At 32.7% G+C, this 25603-nt stretch overlaps 2 protein-coding genes across 2 annotated transcripts; one reads left to right on the top strand and one right to left on the bottom strand.

Moving 5' to 3' along the window:
• Positions 1-2: 2 nt before the first annotated feature.
• Positions 3-16008, top strand: LOC123702979 (phosphoacetylglucosamine mutase). The gene is made up of 12 exons (XM_045650853.1): positions 3-227; positions 3890-3960; positions 9425-9557; positions 10145-10240; positions 10528-10679; positions 11107-11309; positions 11699-11823; positions 12595-12754; positions 13257-13411; positions 13694-13883; positions 14346-14516; positions 15362-16008. Exons 1-12 carry the CDS (start codon positions 124-126, stop codon positions 15446-15448), a joined length of 1647 nt encoding a protein of 548 aa, XP_045506809.1. The 5' UTR covers positions 3-123; the 3' UTR covers positions 15449-16008.
• A 3272-nt stretch (positions 16009-19280) lies between these two features.
• On the bottom strand, positions 19281-20857 carry LOC123702862 (2-aminoethanethiol dioxygenase). The gene has a single exon (XM_045650695.1). The coding sequence runs from the start codon at positions 20855-20857 to the stop codon at positions 19988-19990; it is 870 nt and encodes a 289-aa protein (XP_045506651.1). The 3' UTR covers positions 19281-19987.
• Positions 20858-25603: the final 4746 nt, after the last annotated feature.

Genomic DNA, 25603 nt, shown 5'->3' on the forward strand with positions numbered 1-25603 from the left:
TCCATGAATTTTCGTAATCAATTCGTCGTTGTCAAAGCGGGAATGAGGAAATCTCGTTTGTTGATTCCAAGTGATTGTGCTTGACTTGTTTCGCGGCCTTATAAATTAATAAAACCGGAGAGAATGCCGCCGAGTAGTTTACGAGTCGTGTACGCGTTCGCAAGAGAAATGCACCCAAAAACAACGGACGTTTTCATACAATACGGCACTGCCGGATTCCGCACAAAGTGAGTAACTATTTTCGTTGTACTGCAGTATAGAATCAATAAGAGCGTATTTTCCATTTGCGGCAGTTAAATGTTGCAAAACTAGGCCAAATCTTAGAGACATATTGTGTGCTTTTGGAATGTGTCACGTAAGCAAATGCGCTAAGGACACAATATCCTTTTACGTTCATTCATAGTAGTAATTCATGAGTCACCAATAAATATTTTATAACGGGAAGTCTCCTTTACAGTGGTCAATGACTTTCCTGTGTTTAAATTAATACAAGGGATGCTTTATATCTCAATACTTCAATAACGATCAATAATTAGAAACCATACACACATAAATAGAGTAAAACCTCGTTATTTAGTCGTAATTAATTGCATTTGCTCACCTGACATTGAATTTAATTAATCTGTATAACTATTATACATACTTACTAACCATATTAGATGATTACTCATTTATGTATCTATGTTATGTTCATAATGATCTTATTTGGGGTCAAAGTTCCTTGTATAGTTTTTTAGATCTTATAGGTAGAAACTCAAGATTGTTGTTGTATTTGTATATTTTTTATTAAAATTGTTCATGCTACAAATTAAACTTGGAAACTATTTTTTTCCAATAAGATTCCGTATCGTCAAAATAAAAATAAAAGAGTTTATTTTCTCACATCAGTTACATAAATAAGTTTACACATTTTCATATAAAAGTGCGAGACTCTGGTTAACATGAAAGAAGACATTCTAGTTTCAACTATGGTTGAAAATTTATTATTGTATCATTTCTTTAAGTACTAAAATTAATATTTACTTCCCCTTTGGTAAGTCATTACCATGTTACACAAATATGACAGAATCTAGGTTCAATTCTTCTTCTAGAAATTCTAGTAGAACATTAAATGCTACTTTGTATAAATAATATAAATAATATGGTAAAAAAGCTAAAATGCTTTAATAAATGAAATTATTTTATTGTTACCAATCCTTGATAAGACTACAAAGTTTGAATTAAATAGTGGGACAAAATCAAGTCTAAAAGAAACTATTATATAAAAACATGATATTATACTAGCTGCGCTCTGCGGTTTCACCCGTGTGACTCCCCTCCTGTTGGTCTTAGCATGATGATATATAGCCTATTAGCCTTCCTCGATGAATGGGCTATCTAAAACCAAAAGAATTTTTCAAATCGGACCAGTAGTTCCTGAGATTAGTGTGTTCAATCAAACAAACAAACTCTTCAGCTTTATAATATTAGTATAGATTCAAATATAAAAATATAAAGGTTTAGCTAATAAAACCATGTTTAAAAGGAAATTAACGTACGAAACAAAATTGATACTGACCCCAAGATACATACAAATTAATAAATACATACATACAAGGGGACACAGATCTTCAAATTTAAAGAACTAACGATTCCCACATCTCCATCATTAGTATAAAATAAAGAAAACACTATGATACTATAAAAACACACTTAGTAAGAAAGTGCTTTGAAATCTGTTGGCCGATAGCCAAGCTCTTATGATCTTATCAAAATACTTTTATTTATTGGAAATGCCTATTAAGAAGTTTTGATATGGAAATAACCTGCGACTATTTAAGAGTTAACCCTAAGAGATAGTTTTTATCTATATTTAGTAATGTGCAGCTTTTGGAGTAATTTATTGAGATAGCTTTTCGTCCGCGGTTTCGCCCGCTTTGTCTAAAAGTTGCGTAGTTTGAAATATTTTAAAATACATAGGGACATATTGACAGAGAAAACAACTTTGTTTTATAATATGTAATTATGTGATATAGATTTATCACTACAAACCATGTAGATTATTTACTAATTACTAGGTGTCAGTCCCAGCTTCGCTTACTTTTTAGTTTATAGTTACTCGGAAAAGATCTAGCTTTCTATTGGTAAAAGATTTATTAAAATAGCTCCATTAGTTTTCGTGTGAAAGAGTTACACTTTCGAATTTATATAATTAGTACTAGGAATTTGGGTAGGCCTATCTTATCTTTTGGTTCATAAAATGAAATCATGGTCTTACTCTGCAAGAGAGAGATTGAAAATTTTTATATGTGAGTTATTTGAAAGATAAATATTAACATCAATTATTTTAAGAAAAATTGATAGATAGAATAGGTACATATTTATCTAAATATTGTTAGCATAAAAAAATGTTATTATCCTTATAATAAGAGTTTTATAATTAATCATTGCTAGTTTTTATTATATTTCATCATACTCATTATCAAATAAATAATTGCTTAATCACTAAGGAATTAGAGCAAGGAATATTGCAAAAATGTAGCTAAAATAATAAATTAGAATGTTTTAAATATATGCAGACTTTTCAATATGAAATGATGCTTTTATTTTTCGTGAAATTAGCACGTTCGACCGCTTTATAATAATAACTAGCTTTCCGCCCGCGTTGTCTAAAACCTAATAAATTATATACTAAAATCTTCCTCGAGAATCATTCTATCTATTGAAAAAATCGCATTAAAATCCATTGCGTTGTTTTAAAGATTAAGCATACATAGAGACGGACAAACAGCCAGCGACAGCGACTTTGTTTTATACTATGTAATCACTAAACTAGTGATAGATAATTCGTAGATGTTTATAAATATACTGCAGTATATAATATAATGCAGTCCGCCCCGGCTTCGCTGTTCGTTCGCCTGTTTTGTTTTTACGTTTTCGCCATAAGGCCCTGCGCAGACGGCACACTTTTTGTGCGATCGAGTCTGCGGCGCACAAAAAGTCTGCATGACGCGCAAAAAGTCGGTCGCGGATTTTTCACAGACTCAACGCACACGACGCACATCTTCGATCATTTTGTCGGCAGAGCTGTAGGGACGTAGACGCTATGGAAATCGTGCAGAGATCGCGAAGTATTATTTTGTACATGAAGTACAGAAAAAGAAGAAGAAATAGAGAATTTTGGGTACATCCTATACTTTCGGAAAGATTACTGAAGGGACAGTTCCATACTAAACATTCGATTCTGAAACAACATCCGGCAATTTTTTTCAAATTTTATAAAATGTCTGTTACTACATTTGATGAGTTGCTATTTATTTCGAGACCTGCTTTGACTCATTCAGAAACAACAATGAGGAGGTGCATTGGTCCAATGCAATTTTAAATGTCTATCATGGTATTCCGCCTTAGAAGTGTCATAAATTGCTGGTCTGTTTTGAATTTCTTGAATTAACTTATTTACATCGACCTCTGGCATGATAATAGATCGCGTGCGTACGTCCCTAGCAATTGCAGATTGCCGACTAAAGTGTGCGCCGTCTGCGTTAGCGCTTGTTGAAGCAAACGTTCTATTTTTTTCACAGACTTTTTGTGCGGAGCGGCGCGATGCGGCGCGGTGCGATCTGCCCGAATTACACGGATTTTTTGTGCGCCGGACTTTTTGCGCGTCGTGTGCGTTACTGCATATAATTTCATAGGTTCTATTTTGACAGACTAAAAAGTGCGTCACGGATAGTCTGTCGTCTGCGCACGGCCTAAGAACCATCCTCGTACTTCAAGGAATATTATAAAAAAATAATTATCGAAATCGTTCCAGTTTCCACCCGTTCACGCGTGATGCCGTGATCAAGGGAAATAGGGATTCATTTTTATATATAGAGATATATTTATATAATGTATTTCTTTTCAGAGCCAGTTTGCTGGAGCATGTTGTTTATCGCATGGGATTGCTGGCGGTTATTCGATCCAGGTGTAAAAATGGTGAGTGACTCATACTTTCGGTTTATTCTTAACCGACTTTGAAAATAGTTGCGTCAGCTTTCAGTATGAAAGTATTGATATCTAGAGTCTTCAGTATGTATAGGTAGATATCTAGATATTATTTTAACAGTTACACTAATATTGATATTTATTCAATGTGAATGTATCCGCAAAACGGCTCAATGGATTTGGGTGAAATTGACGCGCGGCTAAAAATAAATAAATAATAAACATTACCTGGATGTTTCAAATAATATCTTGTTATACGTATAGCGTAGCTACTTATATAAATAAAGTTTATAGAACTGTTATTACTAATAAGTTAATTAAAACAGAAAGCGTACCTAGTCTTAATTAAAAATTAAAATACATCATTTTCATCACTCCAAACTTTAGACCCGGGAACGAGCACAGTCAATATTTATGAAATTAATGTTGTACCAGAATCTGATGGCATATTTATATTTAAGAAATAAAAGATTTTCATGTGACAACTTATTTGACAACTATCAAATTGGTTGTCAAATTATTTGTCTTTTTTGCAGTTGATGAATAATTTTTAGGATTTTGTCTAAAAAAATCTTCGAAAATGTCGAAAAAGCCGCTGCGATCACAAGCAAGAGGTGTTGTTTATTATATTGTATAGAAAAAAATTCGATAAAGAAGGGTTAAACACATCACAATTTTCAATTTTGAAAATTTTATTGGTAAATTGGACTTACCCGTTTTGATACTTTAAATTAAAAAAATATTATATGTAGGTAACTATAATATTGTTTGTTGATTAGAATATAGTTTTATGAAAATTTATTACAGGAGTTTCCAATATTTCTATTCGTCAAGTCCAAGCTGTCCAAGTCAATTTTATAATGTGTGTATCTGTTAATACTTACGTAAATAAACATAGTTTTATTTTATTTTTATTTTATTTTATAAAAAATTATAAGCAGTTTTGATCTATATTATCATTATATCGATATTTTCACATGGCATACTGGTAATGAATATACAAATATAGGTACCTATGTGTAAATATTAATATGTATTACCTGTATAAAAGTTATATGTATAATTGTATATTATACATGTAAGTTTGTACATACTACTTATACAATTATACTTACATAATATTAAGTGGATATCTCATTATTAAGTACAGTATTGTCCACTTATGTAATGTGACTAATGATATTGAGGACAAAATAAAAAATAAGCAGTATCAAGATCGTTCAGTCCATTTTCCCTAGGGTTGCACACTCCAAATTTTGATTTCCCTAATTGCCATCAGATTCTGGTTTACCTATAACTTCGTTATACATAGTATCGTTAATGTTAACACAACATTTGTAACTTATTACCTTAGATTTATTACATTTTTACTTAAAATTATTGTACTTAGTAAGCTTATAGTAATTATTCTAGCTGTACCCCGCGGTTTCACTCGCATTGCTCCGCTCCTGTTGGTTTTAGCGTGATAATATTATATAGCCTATAGCCTTCCTCAATAAATGGGCTTCCTAACACCGAAAGAATTTTTCAAATCGGACTAGTAGTTCCTGAGATTAGCGCGTTAAAACAAACGAACAAACTCTTCAGCTTTATAAAATTAGTATAGATAATTGAATTTATGTTGATAACACTGCTATTATCAGTTATCTTACAAACATCTCGATGAAGTAACCTTATAAGTGCAATAGTGACCCGATTAATTATGAAACCTTTATTTATAGCCTACTTATGCTATGCTAGAAATAAAGCGATTAGGCAATTAATATAAGAACTACAATATGTGCCCCGCGGTTTTACTCGCATTGCTCCGATCCTATTGGTCTTAGTGTGATGATATCGCCTACAGTCTTACTCTTCAGCTTTATAATATTTTATATTAGTATAAGTAGTATAGATAGCTATCAAACTCGACCCAAAAAATGGTGACTAAAATACCTCATTATTACCTACTATGTAGATTGTAGAGTCGCAATACGATTCCTTTAAAAACATGTGTTGTACATTTGCATCTTCCTAGAAGACAGTTTTAATTTTATCGTAACAACGACCCAATTGGTACAAGAACTTGGCCTACTCCCTCGTGTAAATACATTGAATTGTTACTCATTGCATTGCACATCTAATACCCCAAAGCCTTATGTAACATCTGCATAGGTATATCGACCTTAATTCCATATGTGCTGAATCGATTTTCGCTTAACTGCTAAATTGTAAGCGCGACCTTTCCCATATTATACCTATACAGAATAGTGAATACATCGTCTTCCGTTGTTCTAATCCGATTATTATTATTGGGATTCTTTTAATACGGAAGATTAACGGTAGTAACTAGGCCAAGACATTACAATGATATGAATGATAATTGTTGCCATATAGGTAGGTATATGAGTTATGAGAACTCTACAAAATTGTCGTAGGTGACCCGGTCGACTTTTGGACTTTCTGATTCTAATTTCTCCTACTGCATTGACATTTTACCGACCTACTGCATTCACATTACATATCAGAACAAAATAAACATTCGTCAAATTAGCATTGTTTTACTTAAGGGGGGTTAGGCGGTCAGCGAAAATTCAGCTATTCGGGCCTGAGGTAAGCGGTGAGGGGGTCCGCGTTTTGTATGGAATCAATGTGCTCGAAACTAAAAATCGTAAGCGCCATTCACATTTTTATCAAAAAGTGAATGAAAATATTTAGTATTTTCTAAATCTAAAACAGTCACGAAATCGAGAAGGTAAATACCTATGTATTTATGATTTTATACGAATTATTTTCGTAAAATACGGTTGTAATGAGCATTTATATGATATTTTAGAGGTAACCTCAGGATTTTTTTTTATCGAGCAAAATTTTTCCAATCGTGTTTTGGAAACAGTCATCCCATCACTTATACGTTCTGTAATACATATTAGAAATTTCAGTTCGAAAAAACTTCAATATTTTCAATTATAGCTCATAGAAAACAGTCCATTTTGCCGTGTTCACCTACTAAGGGCCCTTAATGCGAAAGTCTGTATGGATGTATGGATGTTTGTTACTCTTTCACGTAAAAACTACTGAACCGATTACAATGAAATTTAGCACACATATAGAGGGTAACTTGGATTAACACATATGATAGTTTTTATCCCGGAAATCCCACGGGAACGGGAACTATGCGGGTTTTCCTTTGCAAACGCGGGCGAAGCTGCGGGCGGAAATCTAGTAACAATATATATTATATTACTTTTACGATACACGGATAGGTATCTCTTTGTAATACGTACAAGAAGACTATCCAGTATCCACTGTTTCAATATTTAGGCGCGTTTGTAAGAAAGGCAAGCTTTTTAATTCCCAGAAAATCAGCAAACAGGTTACTTTTCCGATAGGAAATTGAGCAATCAGGAAACTGATTGCTTTGCGACTAGGATATGATGCAGGAAAGGCCAAGTTAGAAATGTAGGTCATAGCTTCCCTCACGGATCGTATGGGAATACATGTTATTTATACTTTTACTTGGGGATATTCTAACCTGTTTTAGCAAATTAGTATTATGATAAGTCTTCGCCCATATTTTCTAAACACTCGAGTAATTCTTTTTTTTATCATTAATGATAAGGGAACTCAGTTATTGTAGTTACTTGTGTGAGCTTGGTTGTTGCTAGACTGTTAGAGATTTCATTTTATTCATATTTTTGTTTACATAAGCAATTTTGCTTACTGTCGTTATCTACTAAAAAAACTAGACGCATACAATCTATACTCATATTATAAAGCTGAAGAGTTTGTTTGTTTTAACGCGCTAATCTCAGGAACTACTGGACCGATTTGAAAAATTATTTCGGTGTTAGATAGAACATTTATCGAGGGAGGCTATATATCATTACACTAAGACCAACAGGAGCGGAGCCACGGGGGTGAAACTGCGAAGCGCAGCTAGTATTTTATGTAATCGCAAACATCAAGTAGGTACCTACTATAAACGTTATATGAACATTGTCGGCAAATGAGTAAGCGTTTATTAAATAGTACTGAATCGGAACAATCTATGATAACATTGTAATCTCTTCGTGATTTAATCGGCTGTTGTCCGGGACAACTTGTCCCATAACGTTATCATTTGTAGTGATTATAATTCGTTTGCGTAGATACGTAGGTGTGCCGTGCGTCAGAATAAACATAGTTGATAGTTTAGGATTGTATAGTGCCATTCCATTAGGGGATCGTTTTACTTGATACTTTTAGTTTTTATAGGTTTTCGTTGGCAAAATTTATCTAATATACATATAAGCTTCATAGATATTTCTTCTAAGTATTAACTAGTTGCATATTCTATTAATAATATTATAGAGTAGGTAGCACATTGTATGTCATATAATTACAAAAGCTTAATAAAACTTTCGAGTGTCTATATAGCGGTATTCATTTTATTTACGAAGCTTAGTATTTATTTACGAAGAAAAAAACGTATAATTTGCATAAACAAAACAACAATCCATGTATTATCTTTATCTACAATCAAACTATAGATACGAAATTCAGAACGCGCCGTTGTAACATCCTTTCTTGAAACAATTGAACGATTGTCTCTACTGCAGTTGGGTCATGTTATATTTGGATACCATTTACCTGCTTGCAGGAAATCGTTTGTGACGTCATGAATTGTGGATGCGTCTGTTTCTATGGGTAGGATATATTTGTGTCTATGTAAAGATGTGGGTAATTCGCTTTCTATGATATGAGTAGCGATATAATTGTAAATGGATTTGTTAAATGTTTTAATATATTATGGTGAAAATCGTCTTAAAAAGGAATCACACAAGCTTACTACGTTTCTGGTAGGGACAGTTAAAAAATATAATTAAATAGGTACTTAGTTAGACTTTGTTAATTTGCATACATATTATTTAATTATAGTGAAGGATATATCTAAGAATGTATACACTATACAGATAACAGAAACATGTTATTTTTCGGCCCATATTTGAATTCGTAGGCTAAGCTAGACAGGTTACCTTTAGTGTACATTCAAGACCTTGACTATTTGACCTTTTCTAGATTTATGTGTCGGTTGTCTATTGTGTCAGTATGGATAGAAGTATTTTATATTTGTTACAACTAGACTATCTAAGATTTAAAAAGACTGAGAGATGCAACTAGCTATAATTTATTTGATAATATGTAATTATAATCGAAATATGCATATCACTTTCCCATTATCATTAATCAATACGATCAAATACCTCAATGTATTCGTCTGTGTGCATGTTTGAGTACGTGTACGTATACGCGTCAATGTGCGTCCGTGTGCGTGCGTGCGTGCATTTGCGCAGATAAATCATCCTTAAACGTGACCTAACAGTCTATAAACCTTTATTCAGAAAACAGAGCAAGTTCTGAATTAAATATTTAAAATTACTTATGTTTTTTTTTTTGTAAACACATCGAAAATCTATATTTTTTAATATTCCAGGCCGCACAATAGGCATGATGATAACAGCGTCGCACAATCTGGAGCCAGACAACGGTGTGAAGCTGATCGACCCGGATGGCGAGATGCTGGAACAGAGCTGGGAGGCGATCGCTACGAGGATGGCTAATGTCAGGTATTTATTTATTGTTGTACTAGCTTTTCGCCCGCGTCTTCGCCCGCGTTTTCAAAGGAAACCCCGCATAGTTCCCGTTCCCGTGGGATTTCCGGGTTAAAACCTATCCTATGTGTTAATCCAAGTTACCCTCTATATGTGTGCTAAATTTCATTATAATCGGTTCAGTAGTTTATGCGTGAAAACCAATACATACATACATACATACCTACATACATACATACCTTTTCTCTTTATAATATTAGTATAGATTTATTTAAAACAGTTTATTGTGAACGTAATGATAGTTACCGTGCATTTAGACCAAACGAACATAGAGCATTCTTTTGTGATCTTTTAGTGTAAACATAAACTCGAATTCAGTGTTATTCAGTATTAGAACATTGCATAGAATCTTTACGAACGCACTAAGAACAACGAAAGTAAATCTCGTAGAGCACTACTATGAAGATAACGGCTTACTGAATAGTTGACTTCTTTTTGAAGCACTTTGTATCCTCTTAATATAGAAGATGCTCTTTCGTTATAAATTTAGGAGATGTCGTTTTTTTAAATTTCTAATAAGTATATGTTTTATTAATTTTCAGTGACAATGACTTAGAATCAACAACGGGGGAAATAATCAAAGAAGTAAATGCTGATATGGCTCTGAAGGCGAGTGTTTATATTGGAATGGACACAAGGTAAGTTTTGTCTTTTGATTTAATTTTATAAAAGAAAATATTTATGTTTTTACTAAACTTTGGCTAATACTTTGAATATCCGCTATAGTAGTTAGTTAGTTTATTGACATGAAATATATACAATTTTAAAATTCGGAATATTAGCCAAATATTTCTAATACTAAATAAAATACTTTATAAAAATAAACGTTTATTATATATGTATATGTTAAAAAACCTGTAATCCATTCTAAATTACAAACCAAAATAATGCAAAAAAATCAAATATTTTCGTTATTTTTCAACAGATACACAAGCCCACGTCTAGCTGCGGCGGCGGTTCACGGCGTAATGGCGCTGAAAGGCACAGCCAAAGAGTTCGGCATTGTGACTACCCCCATGTTGCATTATTGTGTTAAATGTAGGAATGATAATACGTATGGAACTCCTACAGAAGAAGGTATTATTTTTTTTAAATATAATTTATGTGAATAAACTATATAATAAACGATTTTATTAATCCATACGTTGAACAGCTAGAAACTAGAATGTATGAACATAAATCATTGATTTACAATAAATAAGTAGGTTTACAATCATACTTATTATAAAAATGTCTGAAGAAAAACTCTTCATTCTGCAACTCTGTGTGTATTAGGCAGAGTAATGAGTAAGATAGACTTTGAGCATTACTGCCACGCAATAAGGTGCAAATTTCAATGCATGTTTTATTAAGCGTCTTGTGACTCCAATCGTTGCAGTCGATGTCAATGAAATAAATATTTTTTTGTTTTTTGTAAGATCAATATAATAATTGTTTACTAGGTATTGTATTTGAAAGTACCTGTAGTGCGATAATAATACAAAAAAATGCATTTTTTTCTCAGGTTACTACGAGAAAATAGTCGGCGCGTTCAAGAACATACGCCAAAAGCTACCAGTCGCCGGCAATTACAATACAACTTTATATGTAGATGGCGCTAATGGCGTGGGGGGTAAAAAGCTAAATATTATCAAGAAAACACTCGATGGAGAATTGGATTTAGTGCTCTTCAATTTGGGCGGCAATGGCGGGAAATTGAATTTGAATGTGAGTTTTTTTTTTAATTTCGAAAAATATTGAGATAGATTTTATGTGGATATTGCTGAAGTGAGCGGTAGGAAATGTTGTAAAATCGAAAACTAAAAAGTTTCGATATACATATTTGTCATTTACTAACTCAGAAAATGTTAAAATATATTCTTTAAGCACTACAAGAAACAAAAATAAATGTGATATGATGATTGAAGACAAAATCTCTTAAAATTAGTCATCTCTAATGAAACTAAGAACCCAGTATGATAATTTTTTCCATATTTATTTCAGTTAATTAAGCTAGTAGTTTCAAAATACATATAGTGCATAGTGCACAAGCAAATAGTTCATATTTTTCAATTTACCAAATTTTTATTACACTATTAATTTTTATCACATTACAGTGTGGAGCAGATTTCGTGAAAGTGTCCCAAAAGCAACCGGTGGGAGTCGAACACGTTCCATACCAAAGAGTGGCCTCGTTAGATGGCGATGCTGACAGAATCGTGTATTATTATTTGGATGACGAGTGAGTTTTTATGCTAATTAATAAAAAAAAAATCAAATTCTGTAATGGAAAAAATAATTTTTAATCCTTAGGTGACATTGACATAAGTACAATAAACAAAGTTTGACACAAAAATTGTCCTAATCAAAACTCTGCCTACACATGTATCGGGCAGAGTTTTTTAATTATTATCGATACTTTTGACTTTGTATGTGATAAGATTTTAATTTCTATTTACGTTTTTATGCGACGCCGCTAGGACATTTTTTGATACCTTTTATTTATTTATTGAAACAGAATTATTTTTTGTACTTACAGTAATAATACCAAAACGTACATAGAATTTAGTAACAATACGTTAACAAAAATGCAAACAAAACGGAGTTACATACAAAGTTGATGATTGTCGACTACTTGTTTATAATACGTCAATGAATGTTATACATACAATTTTATTTGCTGCGTTAGCATATTTTAACTAATATTCAAATAGATATAACAATATCAGCAATCTTATATTTATAGATGTTGTATTAAACGTTACATTCGATATAAATCTTAGTATTGAGCTATTGCATAGCTTCTATCGCGGGCCTTGAGCGCGGGGACCGAATCGAGAAATTCCGTAACGAAAATACCTCACGCTCCCCACTCCGACGGGCGGAGGTGTGGCTTGAAGGCATAGCATGCAATAGCGCAACCGCGGCAGTCCCCGAGTGACACACGTCGTTTTTTTTTATTTTTAATCATTCATTTATATTTTCTCAACCAAATAATTTTCATGTATTTCAGATCTAAAATGCACCTTCTAGACGGCGATCGTATAGCGACTCTTCTAGCGTCATATATCACGGAACTACTAAAGGCATGTGACGCGACACATTTGAGACTCGGTTTAGTACAAACGGCGTATGCTAATGGTGCATCTACGAGATATATTTCTGAGGAATTGGTGAGTGAAATAAATACGGTTTTTTTGGAAAAATATGAAAAAAAAAATATTTTTTGGTGGGTGGGATGAGGTTGGCCTTTGAATTTAAAAGGATTTTTTAATGTGTAAAAATTTCGAGCGGTAATAGTAATTTGGTTGCTATGACAAAATAATAAAAACGTACATGCTAAACTCACCAAACTTTTGATGAATTTTGTTGAATAGTTATCATTATTTACCTTTTTTATGTTCTAATCGTCTGTAAAAGAAGCTTCTCAGAAATAAGCCTGATTTTAAGCTATATTCTGTTTACACTAATGCTTATTTGTGTACAACTAAAATGTTGACCCCTATAACACAGGTTTAACCTAGCATAGGGGTCATTGTTTACACTCTGGTTATTACAAAATGTATGTACCTGCAAATTGGATCTGCATATTTCATGTGTTTGTGTTTCTGAGTCTTAACTTTATTTTATTAAAAAAAAAAATAACAATAATAATAAGCTAGTAATTGTTTCCAGAAAGTACCAGTGACTTGCGTAAAAACGGGCGTGAAACATTTACACCACGCGGCATTATCGTACGATGTCGGAGTTTACTTCGAAGCTAACGGCCACGGTACGGTAGTGTACAGTGACGTCACTAAGAGCACTGTAGCGAAGATCGCTCAGGAAGGGTGAGACTCGTTTTGATGAGATTTTGTGGTAGGGATAGTTCGATTTTGTAGAAATAAAAAAGAGCGTAAGTGCTGAGCACACGTGTCAAAAGTGAAAGATACCAAAATTGTCGCCTTACTCCAAGACAGCCTAAAGAAATTATTATAATTTATTTCATCAAACTATCATTCTTATTCAACTGACGTCAAAAATTGAGGAGTTTCTCGATTAGAATGTATTTCACATCTCGTAAACCGATTTTTGTGATTCCCTTTTTATTAACATATAAAATAAAATTCCAGCGACACAGAGCAACGCAAAGCTGCGCAACTGTTGCTCAACTTTATAGACACGACGAACGAAACGGTCGGCGACGCTATATCCGACCTGTTCCTTGTTGAAACTGTATTGTGTGCTCGAGGCATGGACGCTAAGCAATGGTACGAGAGCTATACCGACTTACCGTGCAGACAACTGAAGGTTACCATACAAGTAAGTAATAATATAATATGTATAATATGGAAAAGTTAGGAAAAAGGTATGGGAAATAAAGAAAAAGTTTGGGTAGGTATATTGGATTGGTTGCTAGTAGCAACGGTGTTAGGCGCTAGGGGCATGGACGCTAAACAGTGGTATGAAGGCTATACCGGCTTACCGTGCAGGCAATTGAAGGTTACCATACAAGTGAGTATTATAGGTCCGACATTCGTTTATTGAGTTAATTTGATCGAGATTTTACGTTCTATGTTTACTTAGAACAAGAATTACTTGAAAACAGCGAGGGTAGAATAGAAAATAGGATCTGTTTTGCTTTAATGATGTAGCGTATTTGTTCAATGGTGTAGTGTTTGCCAAATTCAGTAAAGGATAAGCAAATTAACAACGCATTATATGATTATAATATGCATTTTTTATTTTTGTTTTAAATAAAATTTCATTGCATTATCATTCCAGGACCGCAACACAATAACGACAACGGACGCGGAACGTAAATGCCTAACACCAGAAGGTCTCCAATCGCGTATAGACGAGCTATGTGGCTCGTACGCGAGCGGGCGCTCGTTCGCCCGTCCGTCCGGTACTGAGGATGTGGTGAGAGTGTACGCGGAGGCTGATACGCAGGAGGTTGGTTATGTTTCTTTTTTTTTATAATATAGATTTTTTTCTTAGTGGCCTGTCAGTCTATTATACAGTACAGTCTCTTTAGCGGCGTTGGGTATAAAATCTTAAACTCGCGTCCGGACACGTGGCCTGATCGAAAAAGCGTAAGACGAATGTTCTTTTTTTTTTTAGCCCTTATATTCCATGCGTAAGACGGATACCATTCCAAAATATCAAACATGCTGAACGTTAATAATCAAGTTTTCACTTCTGCCGGCACTCCCGGAGTGCAACCCGTCTTTTTTTTTTATAATATAGATTTTTTTCTTAGTGGCCTGTCAGTCTAATATATATATTTTACAGAAGGATGGATATACTTGGTGTGTGTTGGTGTGTGTGTATGTATGTGGCGATGTGGTGTGGATGTTTGTGTGTCTGAGGGAGGTGTGCGTGTGTATGGAACAGGATAGCCCTTCTATTTAATTAATTAATTTTTATCATCAACACGGAACACCGTGATCATAACAATGATTGCAAGATTATGTTCTATATTTAGAACTAGGTTTCCGCCCGCGGCTTCGCCCGCGCAGTCAAAGAAAAACCTGCATAGTAACCGTACCCGTAGGATTTCCGGGATTGCGTCATATTCCGGGTTAAAAAGGAGCCTATGTCCTTTCTCTGGTATCAAAATATCTCCATACCAAATTTCATGAAAATAGGTTCAGCAGTTTATGCGTGATTGAGTAACAGACAGACAGACAGACAGAGTTACTTTCGCATTTATAATATTAGTATGGATTATCTTTTAAAATTATTTATTATTTATTCATAAAGTATTTATTTCTTAACATAAACTTATTTTATTCCAGGCGGCTGACAAATTAGCGGCGGAAGTGGCACAAGCGGTGTTTGATTTAGCGGGCGGTGTCGGTGACAGGCCAACTTTACCAGCTTAAGTTACACCTTAACTGACACTTAACAGACTGATAAAGTTACGAGTTAACCGGGTGTTTAACTGTCGTATAAAGTTACAAACTAATCGACAGTTAAATGGAAAGTTAAATGGGTAAAACGGCCGTTTTATTTTAGACCAAAAATAATGGACGAAAAAAGTGTTCTTAATTTAAAATTGCCATAAAAACGGCCGTTTTAGTAAACCTCGGTTATTTAGTCTGTGAAATTAGGTCTACATGCGATCTGACTTTTTATATAATGTAGTTTATTGGGTTTTTTCAAATGTGATCTAAAAATTAAATACTATTTTATGTATGTAAATATAAGTTTTTTTTTACTTGGAGCATAATTCTGTATAAGACGATCCATCGCTATGAAAATAAAAAATTAATAGGTAAAAGGGATGCCTTAATAGAAATAAAAATATTTAACAAAAGCGAAATGGGAAAAAATTAATTATGCTAGAGAAATGTGACGTCATACATGTGCGAATATGAAAGATCATTGGAGACTAAATGCTATCACTCATCGAAATTTCATTAAAATCGGTTCATTAGGTTTTGGTAAAATTAATTGGTACTTATTATGCTTTCGAAACACAAGCTTCCATGAATAATTATTTTAAGAAAAAAATAAATATATCAAATGCAAAAACTTAGTCACCCAGTAATAAAGAAAAGGCAAAAAAATGACCATAAAAAATCTTTTTGGATTGTGCCCTAAAAATATCATAGTATCCAAAGTTCAAAGGACTTTAGTAAATATTATTAGTAAGAAAAAGGTTTTGAATATCTCTCGTAATATAAGTTTAATATTAATTACGTATCATTATAAATTTTTAATTTTTGCAATAGGCGTTATTATTTTTTATATAGAATTATGGCAGCTAATAAAAAATGTAGTACGTTTTGGCGGCAGAATTGAGAGCGTGTGATTGGTTGAAATTATGTCATTTTCACTATTGTACGTAATACTGAACTCTGATTGGTTGGTTTATAGCACAAAGACTGGCAATGGTTTTTTATTATTTTTTAAAATTCTAGAACCGTCCAATTTTAGTTTTTTTTTGCATGACAAGAATAGCTATTTTTTTACCTTTTGCACAACCCATAAAATAGTTAAAATTATATTTTTTTATATTACTGCCATGTCGTAGAAATGAGTTTTATTTTATGTCACAAGTAAACACTATTTTAACAATCCATACAGTAAACTAGGATGATGCGTAATATATTGTAATGAATAAAAAATTATTATTAATTTTGTTTTTTACTTTTTATTTAAGCTATTGTCATTTTATATCTTGACATCTGCATATCAATGCATAAAGACAATTGTGTTCAAATAACTATATCGACAAATTTTTCATTGTTACTAGTCGCCTGAGATTTTAACAGTACAACGTGTTACTAGTCTAAAAATATGCTTCAATTAACGTGAAATTATTTTTAATTTTACGGTATTTCGTTTTTAGTAAATTACCTTTATTGCAGGTTAAAATAAATCTCACTTTAATAAATAATAAAATATATTAATAATGAACCTATCTATTAACATTTGGAAAGATTTTACGATGGTTGTCGATTAAAATTGCTCACCTGTATGTTCTATTTTTAATTACACAAAAAGCCATCAATTGCGAATTTTTAATATTGAATAACAAATTGTAATATATTATCAGCTCTCTGCACAATAAAATAACATATAATATGTAATACAATATAATAACGTAAAAAGAGATTAATTATATTCTAATAACATAGATTATATAGAAAAATACTAATAAATATTATTTAAAGTATGTAACTAAATGAATCAAAAATTAGACTGGTTATGTATATCAATTTATTATTGTGTTCTTGAATGATTAAATATTGTTTTAATACCTTTTTTAAGAAGTTTCTTTTAATATATAAATTTAAATACAGCTCGATTTGTATATGGAGGTGATTAATTATTTCCTTTAAAATAATACCTTACTATGTATATCGATTTTTAATAAATAGACATTTAAAAAAAAATTATCACTTTCATACACTTTGTCGAGTGATAATAAAGTAATTCCGAAAAGCATTTATTGTGTGTTTTTATACAAAATTTTGTCAACATTTATAAAGATTGCGAGTGTGCTCAAAATTTATCAGTCTTATCTTTGATAGTAAAAACGTGATGATTTTAGTTGAATCGTGTTCGTAATCACGTAGATATGTTACGATATGTTTTAAGTGAATTTTTTTATCGCACCTTGTTATGTTTTTTGCAATGATAAAAATTGCATTTCTAAGTTGTGAGATGAATGTAATTCTGCTTGTGAAAATTTAAATCTATGTGCCTTTACCATTTCATTTACTGTTAATAAATCATTAATTAATACATTGGGTTTTATTTCATCCTAGATCCTTATCATAGATTATAGTAAGATTTGCCTTTTTAGTTAACATACTATTCACATTTAATATTCTCGAAATTTCCAATTGTTTTATTAAGTTATTGCCAGTTAATAGTTATTGCATAGCTTCTATCGCGGCCCTTGAGCGCGGGGACGGAATCAAGAAATTCCGTAACGAAAAAACCTCACGCTCCCCACTCCGACGGGCGGAGGTGTGGCTTGAAGGCATAGCATGCAATAGCTTTACCGCGGCAGAGTGAGTGAGTGAGTCCCTGAGTGCCACACTCCGTTTTTTCTGGTTGTTTGATGACCGGACGGTTTATAACGGGTATAATGTTGTACAAAATAAACAACTGAAATACTAAATTACGCCCATCAACAGATAAGCTGTGTGATAAATTGCTTAACCCGTTATATTTTGTCAATCAAACCTGAACACCTTTATTTCGAAATACCTATACTGGTATTTAAGAAAGTTTATAAGCACTTACCGAGATTTATCATTATAAAAAAAAAAAAACAAAAGTAACTGACTGTTTACTTATCAATGAACACAGTTCGAATTTCTCTTAGGTTAGGGTATTTTTATGAACTCATATATGACTAGAATTCCGCCCGCGGCTTCGCCCTTCGGGTGTTCAAAGGAAAACCAGCATAGTTCCCGTTCACGTGGGATTTTTCACCCTTTATAAGTGTGCTAAATTTCATTGTAATCGGTTCAGTAGTATTTGCGTGAAAGAGTAACAAACACACACATCCTCACAAACTTTCGCATTTATAATATTATAGTAGGAGTAGGATAAATTAGGTAAAAAATAAAAAAAAATCATTCAACAAAAATTAAGATTTAATAACAAGAACACATGAGTACTACTATTCAATGGAACCTTATACTAATTCTCTTATATCAACATTGCAAAATACTTTTATAAATACATCATTTTAAATACAATTTTACAAGAGATCAGGTAATATTTTGTTAAAATGACTGTTTTTTGTGATTTTGTTAACCGATTAAGGAATGTATAATTTGTGATGAAAATTGTTTTGGAATGAGATAAGTGAAGTCAATGAGCAATGAAATCTATATATTATTATTAAGTTACTCTTATAAAAATATATAATTTTATTGCTTTTAACCCATTGAGCCCCAAGCAGCCCGATCGGTCCACGACACAATAGATTTTCTATTGTGTCTGTGATTCCGGGGCCTGAGTTATTAATATAAGAAAGTTTAAAAGAAGTGCAGAAGCTTACAGTCACAAGTTTCAAGAAATAAGTAAAAATAAAATTAATAAAATGTTTGCTATTATCATGTGCAGATTTATTTAATATTATTTATTTTGATTCTCTCATTATATAGAGTGATAAAATTTAAAACATTTGTATTTAAAAGAAATCATATTTCTTAATCACAATTATTAAATAATTCAACTCTGATTTAATAAACATCTCATAATATTCATATTTTTGGATGTTTCGTCAAAATTATTAATAAAAATTGTAATTAATTATTCAGTCTAATATTTATTAAATAAATTGTATACATAGAAAATAGGTTCATACTCAGTTACTATTGTCCAATAATTATTTTCTACCACAAATTCAAATACTGCTGGAAAGACGAAATCGCCAAGGACCTGCGCACCCTCCAGATTGAAAACTGGCAAGAGATGGCGCAGGATAGAGTCAAATGGAGGCTCTTATTGTCGGAGGCCAAGACTCACTTTGGGTCCCTGCGGCACTCTAGTAAGTAAGTAAGTAAGTACAAATTCAAATATAATTTTTGATGTTAAATTATCTAATTTTGGGATCAATAAAACTGAGCATTTGTCAATTAAGGCTTGAATAACAAATTGACTTATCAATGTATCATCTAAAGCTGCCGTTGTCAAAAAAAAGCCTACAAATGTGATTTGGTGTGCTCCCATATCGCCTACACTATATTAACAGGTAACTTATAAATGTATTGAAACTTCAACTAACACTAAACCCACTTTATAAACCTTGCCATTCAACAAGGCAGCAGTTAGTGCATAATTAAAATTAAAGGCACAAAAACATTTGAACTAGACGTTTAAATATAGACAAGTTCTCATCGCCTCTTGGTAACTCTGGGATTGTATCCCAGCATAAATATATTAATTATTACCTATGAAAGATTTGGCCCTAGATAAGGCGCTTGATCACAATAAAAACACTCTGGCACTGTTGTTTCTTGTAGCTCCACTAGACTCGAACTTATTTCATTAGCTACATAATAATATCTACATCTTCTTGGACCAATTCCTTCTACAAATGTATCGTACGGTGGCGCTAAAATGTCGAAAAAAGCCACTGGTTCATGTAAAGCTTCAATTTCATGGTAATTTGATACAGTTGGGGTTAAAATGCATGTTTGAGAATTGTCTGTGCACACATGATCCTGGGATATTTGCGCAAATAATCTTCTACGTTTGTGCAGACCTTGGGCGAGCCGCGCCGCTTCATGTTTAGCACGAACTTTAAAATCAACTTGACTTACTACTTCCTTTAATGGGAATTCTGAAAAACTTCTTATTCGTACAGCTCCTGATATAACTTTTAACAGTCCGTGCATATGTGGATGGTCGTGTAAGGGCATCTTAAAACCGGGTCTTAATATGAATATACTCATATTAACTTTACTGTTTTGGAACACCTCAATGTATGTGCAGGGAGCCTTGTTGGGTCGACGCCACGTAGCTGGATCTTTGAAAGTATTGTCGAAGCCGAAATCGTCTGCCTTTAATGTATCCATCATAGATTTTAATTTGTTCAAGTTGGTGCTGAAATCATTTTTGAACTTGTCATCGAAAGTACGTAAAGCATGTCGGTATGTTGATATGATGGGTGGTACGTTCACTATTTCCATAGCAGACTTTGCTTCATGCTTATTATCCATATGAAATCTGCAAGTATTAATACACAAGAATTTTTTTCTTCTAATAAAACGAGAAATAAATCGGCACGATAACAAAGCACAACTGTCCGCAAATGTCATTTTTAACTTTTCTGAATTGTCAATGTCATGCGATCGGATTCGTTCAGCAGACTGTGAAAATCTCAGAGCAATAAACCTACCTATATTGCTCTGAGGTGAAAAATATTGTAGTTTGTAAAGTGCTCTATGTCACAATTATTATTCTTTAACTAAAGATGAAAATTGGTGAAAATACTATTTTATTATTTATTAATTAATTAATTTAAACTAAAAAAAACAGGATACAAATATTATCAAGCACAACTCTTCATAATAATCACCAGTGCAAACTTAGCACCTCATCTATGGAATTTTGGGTCGAAAATGACCTTGATCGTTAGGTCCCCGTTAGGTCCTTTAAGGTCCCACAATTTTTTCGTTAGGTCCCCTTTAGTTTTTTTTTTAATAATTTTTTAAATTTTAGGTATAAAAAAAGTGCACTTTAGCACCCCATCCATAGAATTTTGGGTCAAAAATGACCTTAATCGATAGGTCTCCGTTAGGTCCTATAAGGTCCCACATTTTTTTCGTTAGGTCCCCTTTAGTTTTTTTTTTAATAATTTTTTTTTTAATTTTAGGTATAAAAAAGTTACACTTTAGCACCCCATCCATAGCAAAATTGGTGAATTTTATCAAAATCGTATTCTTTACCGTTAGGTCCGTAGAGGCCCATCATTGAAATTGTTAAATTATTAATGTTATTAAAATCTATGTATATAAAAGAAAGTCGTGTTAGTTACTCCACTTATAATTCAAGAACGGCTGAACCGATTTAGCTGAAAATTGGCAGGGAGGTAGTTTAGAGCCAGGAGAAGGATATAGGATACTAAATACGTACCACGGGCGAAGCCGGGGCGGACCACTAGTTATAAAATAATTGAAACCTGCGCATGCGCCTTAGAAGTTAGAGCATTAAGGCATGCGCACATCATACATAAACAGTGCGAAATTTAAATTGGTATCGTTTCATTTATTAAATTAAATCAATAAATAAATCTATACTCACAGAACAGTAAGATGTTTAAACCTGCGCATGCGCCTTAGAAGTTAGAGCATTAAGGCATGCGCACATCATACATAAACAGTGCGAAATTTAAATTGGTATCGTTTCATTTATTAAATTAAATCAATAAATAAATCTATACTCACAGAACAGTAAGATGTTTACAAGAAATATCTCAATGCATTGTTAAGTGTGACTTGATATTTTGATGCTTTTCATCTTGATTGCATTGCACATTATTATAAGTAGGTATGATTTGTTTAATATTATTATTATTATTTTGCATGAATGATACCAGTAATCCAGTTAAAAACTATTCAAGCAACAATATAAAATTGAACGATCTGTCCGTTCAAAATGTTTAAAGACACAAAATCAGTATCTCGACGAAATTTATTCTATGACCGAACCATGTTATTCATGTTGTAGAGCAGTACAAAAAAAAAACAAGATGGAATAACTGCAGAAATGGAAGAGTTAATGATGTCAGAGATAATGATAGTGATTCTTATTCTTTATTCGCGGCTTAAAGCCAGTTTCATCTTTCGAACCAGACGTGACTAGTATAGATTTATTTATTGATTTAATTTAATAAATGAAACGATACCAATTTAAATTTCGCACTGTTTATGTATGATGTGCGCATGCCTTAATGCTCTAACTTCTAAGGCGCATGCGCAGGTTTCAATTATTTTATAACTAGTGGTCCGCCCCGGCTTCGCCCGTGGTACGTATTTAGTATCCTATATCCTTCTCCTGGCTCTAAACTACCTCCCTGCCAATTTTCAGCTAAATCGGTTCAGCCGTTCTTGAATTATAAGTGGAGTAACTAACACGACTTTCTTTTATATATATAGATTTTAATAACATTAATAATTTAACAATTTCAATGATGGGCCTCTACGGACCTAACGGTAAAGAATACGATTTTGATAAAATTCACCAATTTTGCTATGGATGGGGTGCTAAAGTGTAACTTTTTTATATCTAAAATTAAAAAAAAAAATATTTAAAAAAAAACTAAAGGGGACCTAACGAAAAAATTGTGGGACCTTATAGGACCTAACGGAGACCTATCGATTAAGGTCATTTTTGACCCAAAATTCTATGGATGGGGTGCTAAAGTGCACTTTTTTTATACCTAAAATTTAAAAAATTATTAAAAAAAAAACTAAAGGGGACCTAACGAAAAAATTGTGGGACCTTAAAGGACCTAACGGGGACCTAACGATCAAGGTCATTTTCGACCAAAAATTCCATAGATGGGGTGCTAAGTTTGCACTGGTATAATAATCTCTTTTACAATTTAGTAATTTTCAGTGTAATATCTAGATGGCGTATGTGTCTCTGTGGCGTATAGGTATGCCTTCGCCCTTCACAATCTGATAATATAACTTCTTACTTCTATAACCTACGGGATTTATTATAATAGATAGGTATACAAAATTTCATTAAAATCGGTCAAGCTCAACCCGTATCTAAACTCTGAACCTGGCACAAAAAATTGCATTAAAATCGATGTTTCGCTCAAGCAGCTAGTCTACTACTTCGATATTTTCTTGATCCTGCGGAGAATTTATTACAAGAGACACACATACTTTTATTAGACAAAGGAATAAAACAAAACCGTATCATTGACAACGCAACCGAATACAATAAAATGGCCGATCTATTTTCCGTAACTCTTAAAAAAACTATCGGAGCGATTAAACGCCCACAAAACCCAATAAAAGACCGTTAAGTAGGCACTGGGAACACGGAGGTTACCTTTAATGTGTGGTCTCTGGAATCAGTCGCCATTAAACACTTAAATAAATAACTCGATCGGTGTAACAGTTAAATCGGTTTTATTATGTTTCCAATGAGTTGCCTTGCTTTATCGTAATTTCGATGTAAACGCAATTGCTACAGATATATTGTTGAGATAAATTTATCGACTTGATACATTCGAATTTACTTTTGTTTATCTGTACGGAAGAATGGAATTATAGGTTTATTAGATAAACGCGTGTTGGCTTAGTTCACAATGTTATACCTACCTAGGTATTTTACTGGGGCAGAAATTGATGTCTAGATTCCAATAAGTTTTAAATCATGTATTAAATGTTCACTACCCCAGCCTTCACCTTCAGTCTTTTTTACGATTGATTTGATGTTATTAACATTTCCTACCTATGTCTACCTACTGCTTCGTTTACTTACAAAAAAATAATATTTTGTATTTTTATAAATATAAGTAGGTATTTCACACATTAGATGATAAAAAATAACGATTAACTTGTAAATATTAAATTACCTATGTGGTCTTTTCAATAAACTATTTATTAAAACTTAAAAACGTAGACACGCAAACGTGGACTATGTAGAATGTAGATGTAGAGTCACAAGACCAAAGGAAGGTTCAAAGATTTAAATTACCTATTTCTATTTAATAATTAGGTAATTTCCTTTTATTCAGAGGTAACCAACTATAGCCAACTGCCAGAAAAATGAGTGAAGAGAATCTATAGGTACATTTTATTATCTATTGTAATACCAAAGTATTATTATCTTTAGTCATTATCTACAGTCTACACAATTGATAATAATTTATGTACTTATGTACTATAGCTTTCCGCCCGCAGCTATGCCGGTTTTGTCTAAATCTAAAACCTAATAAATTATATTCAAAATCTTCCTCGAGAACGACTCTATCTATTATAAAAACCGTACAAAATCCACGTAGTTTTAAAGATTAGCCTTAGACTTACATAAACTTACTAAAGATTAGACATACTTACATAGCCCATAGGGACATAGACGCATAGACATAGGGATATAGAGACAGAGAAAGCGACTTTGTTTTATAATATACTAGCGGTCCGCCCCGGCTTCGCCCGTGGTACATGTTTACGTTTTCTCTACATAAGAACCATCCTCGTACTTCAAGGAATATAATAAAAAAAGAATTATCGAAATCGGTTCAGCCGTTCTCGAGTTATGGAATTACAACGAAAAGTGGCATTGATTTTTATATATTAGAGATTTGTATTTACTACATTATAAAGTTTAAATTTTTTTCCTAGAAAATAGAATAGGTAATAACTGTTTATTTTCCAATATACATATATGAATATTTTACAGGATATAAGTAGGTAGATAAGCCTCCTAGCTGCATCATCCATACATGGCGAAGCGCGGCGGAATCGTAAATAAATAAAATGTAATGATGTTTTTCCCCGAATCCTAAGGACCAATGAGCTGAAGCTACCGTGTTCTGGCCCACGTCTGTTTGACAGAGCTACGTGGGTGGTCTTCTGGGAAACAGATAAGGGAAATCCGATAATAATTATAATTAATATAAAAATGTTTGATTTATTTGATTGGAGCGGATAAGAAGATCCGCAATAAATTTGGCTCTCGATTTTTTGATGTGAAAATATGCTTGCGGCGAATATAATTAACAAAAGACCCTGTTTGTTAAAGATAGGTAGGTAATTAATTGGTCGAATTATGACGAAATATATTAGAGCTAAAAATCTTTGAAAAAGGTTGCTTACATAGTAGCTTTTATTTTCAGAAAATATAGGTACTTACTCAAATTCTAAAGCTTATTATGTAGCCTATATTATTTTATACACTTAGCGAATATAGAAAATCGTTGAAATCACTTCAAATCCGCGACTAGGTATGTGACGAGGCAGTTTTCTTTATGAATAAACTACCATACCACACTAGGCATATTCTATGATCTATGTGAATACCTAAAACAACCTAATATCAGC

This window comes from Colias croceus, chromosome 24 (assembly GCF_905220415.1).
Source record: "Colias croceus chromosome 24, ilColCroc2.1".
Taxonomy (NCBI): domain Eukaryota; kingdom Metazoa; phylum Arthropoda; class Insecta; order Lepidoptera; family Pieridae; genus Colias; species Colias croceus.